At 48.1% G+C, this 2,328-nt stretch overlaps 2 protein-coding genes across 2 annotated transcripts; both read left to right on the forward strand.

Moving 5' to 3' along the window:
• The first annotated feature begins 410 nt into the window (after nt 1–410).
• On the forward strand, nt 411–1,367 carry LOC141686099 (uncharacterized). The gene has a single exon (XM_074491158.1). It carries the CDS (start codon nt 411–413, stop codon nt 1,365–1,367), a length of 957 nt encoding a protein of 318 aa, XP_074347259.1.
• Nucleotides 1,368–1,550: 183 nt separating this feature from the next.
• On the forward strand, nt 1,551–2,093 carry LOC141686105 (uncharacterized). The gene is made up of 2 exons (XM_074491162.1): nt 1,551–1,736; nt 1,842–2,093. Exons 1-2 carry the CDS (start codon nt 1,551–1,553, stop codon nt 2,091–2,093), a joined length of 438 nt encoding a protein of 145 aa, XP_074347263.1.
• Nucleotides 2,094–2,328: the final 235 nt, after the last annotated feature.

Below are 2,328 nucleotides of genomic sequence, written 5' to 3' on the forward strand. Positions count from 1 at the left end.
TAGTGGAAAGTTTCTCGGGTACATGGTCAGCGCCCGGGGAATAGAGGCGAACCCAGAGAAGATCAAAGCAGTTATTAATATGGAGCCTCCCAAATGCATCAGAGACATCCAGAAATTGACGGGCCGGCTCGCCGCTCTTTGACGTTTCATTTCCCGGTCAGCCGAAAAGGCACTTCCCTTATTCGCCGTGCTTAAAGGGTCAAAGAATTTTGAGTGGGGGCCCGAATGTCAAAAGGCGTTCGAAGAAGTAAAAGAATATTTGACAAAGGCACCACTCTTGATGAGGCCCGATCCGAAGGAAACTCTTCAGCTTTATCTATCCGTGTCCGACAGAACTCTGGGGGTCATCCTTGTGAATAACTACGAAGGTAATCAGCATCCCGTGTTCTACATGTCCCATGTCCTCAAGGATGCAGAGACAAGGTACCCCAACGCCGAAAAATTCACATAGGTTGGTTATAACCTCCCGAAAATTGCGACATTATTTCCAAGGCCGTACAATCCAAGTTGTCACCAGCCAACCTCTGAAGAAGATTTTGACTAGGCCAGAAGCCTCTGGAAGAGTCGTAGCATGGTCCATCGAACTTGGGGAATTTGATATCGAGTACGTTCCCCGAACAACAATTAAGGCCCAGGATTTGGCCGACTTCATGGTTGAATGCACATTCTCGGGCCCGAAGGATCTTTCACCTGATGAACAACTAATCCGGATCACAGGGAAGTGGAAACTTTTTATCGATGGGTCGGTAGCCGGAAAAAAGTGTGGAGTCAGCTTGATCCTCTCCAGCCCCGAAGGATTCGAGATATGCCAAGCCATAAGATTCGACTTCCCTTTGACAAATAATGAGGCTGAATATGAGGCCCTCCTCGCAGGGATGAAGCTGGCCCAAAGCCTCGAGGCGAAGTACCTAAGGGCCTTCAGTGACTCCATACTGGTTGTAAAGCACTTCACGGGGGAATATGAGCAAAGGGATCCCCGAACGAAAGCCAATGCTTCCAAGGTACGTGATGCTTCCTTATCATTTGAAACCTTTGAACTAAGTCAAATTGGCAGAGAGAACAATTCTAGGGCAGACGCCCTTTCCAGGCTAGCTTCGGCCGAGACACAGAACTTAACTGGTTCTATTTACCTCACCGAAGCCAAGACGCCCTCGATTGAGAAGAAAGAATGTCTTGAAATCCACCAGGGGAGCGACTGGATGACCCCCCTCAGGAACTTTCTGGACAAAGACATTCTACCACCCGACCGAAAGGAAGCGCTGAAAATTAAATACAGAGCATCGAACTACACAATAATTAATGGACGGATGTATTGTCGGTCGGTCAGTCAACCCCTTCTGCGATGTTTGAACAACGAAGAACAATAACAAGCTCTGGAGGCAGTGCACGAAGGGATTTGCGGTGAACACCTGGCTGGTCGGTCGCTCGCCTTTAAAATTCTCCGACAGGGATTCTTTTGGCCCACTCTGAAAGCCGATGCCAACAACTATGCAAAAAGGTGTGTACAGTGCCAGTTGTTCACCACTATCCCGAAACAACCCCTAGAAGAAATGACCTCTGTATTAAGCCCTATTACATTCGATGTATGGGCCGTGGACATAGTCGGTATACTACCAACTAGCACGAAGCAAGCGAAGTACTGCATAATCGCCATCGACTACATGACCAAGTGGGTCGAAGCCCGTCCTCTGTCATCCATAACCGAAGAAGCCGCAAAAAAGTTCTTCCTCGAACAGGTCATTCTCTGATTTGGCATTCTGAAAATGTGCATCTCAGATAATGGAACTCAGTTTATTGGGAACAAATTATGCAAGTTTCTGTACCATTTCGGGATCGAATAGAAATTTAGCTCAGTTGCTCACCCGCAAGGAAATGGGGCAATCGAAGCGGCAAATAAAGTGATATTTCGAGGGATAAAAAAGAGGTTGGGCGAGTCCAAAGGAAGATGGGCGGAAGAACTCCCTTGGATCTTATGGGCTTACCGAACCACCCCTAGGACATCAACGGGAGAAACTCCTTTCAGAATGGCCTATGGAACCGAGGCCCTAGTTCCTGTCGAAGTGGGCTTGGAATCGTACCGAACCGAGACCTAGAATGTGGAAACTAACAGCTTCGGGTTGAAGGCGAACGTAGACTTACTGGAGGAGGAAAGAGAAGCTGCACATCAAAGGAACATGAGATATTTACTACAAGCGGCACAACACTATGACTCCAATATGAAGAAAAGGTCCTTCGGAGTAGGAGACCTAGTCCTAAGGGAGTTGGCTGCATCCATGCCGGCCAAACAAGGAAAACTCCAGCCTAACTGGGAAGGGCCCTATAAGGTGA

This window comes from Apium graveolens, chromosome 2, assembly GCF_009905375.1.
Source record: "Apium graveolens cultivar Ventura chromosome 2, ASM990537v1, whole genome shotgun sequence".
NCBI lineage: Eukaryota > Viridiplantae > Streptophyta > Magnoliopsida > Apiales > Apiaceae > Apium > Apium graveolens.

Bases quoted from the DNA above. Each gene is read 5' to 3' on its own strand.
- LOC141686099 (XM_074491158.1), top strand. From the start codon at position 411: ATGCAGAGACAAGGTACCCCAACGCCGAAAAATTCACATAGGTTGGTT.
- LOC141686105 (XM_074491162.1), top strand. From the start codon at position 1,551: ATGACCTCTGTATTAAGCCCTATTACATTCGATGTATGGGCCGTGGAC. The intron at 1,737-1,841 runs GTCATTCTCTGA...GGGATCGAATAG, and splicing joins AAAAGTTCTTCCTCGAACAG to AAATTTAGCTCAGTTGCTCA.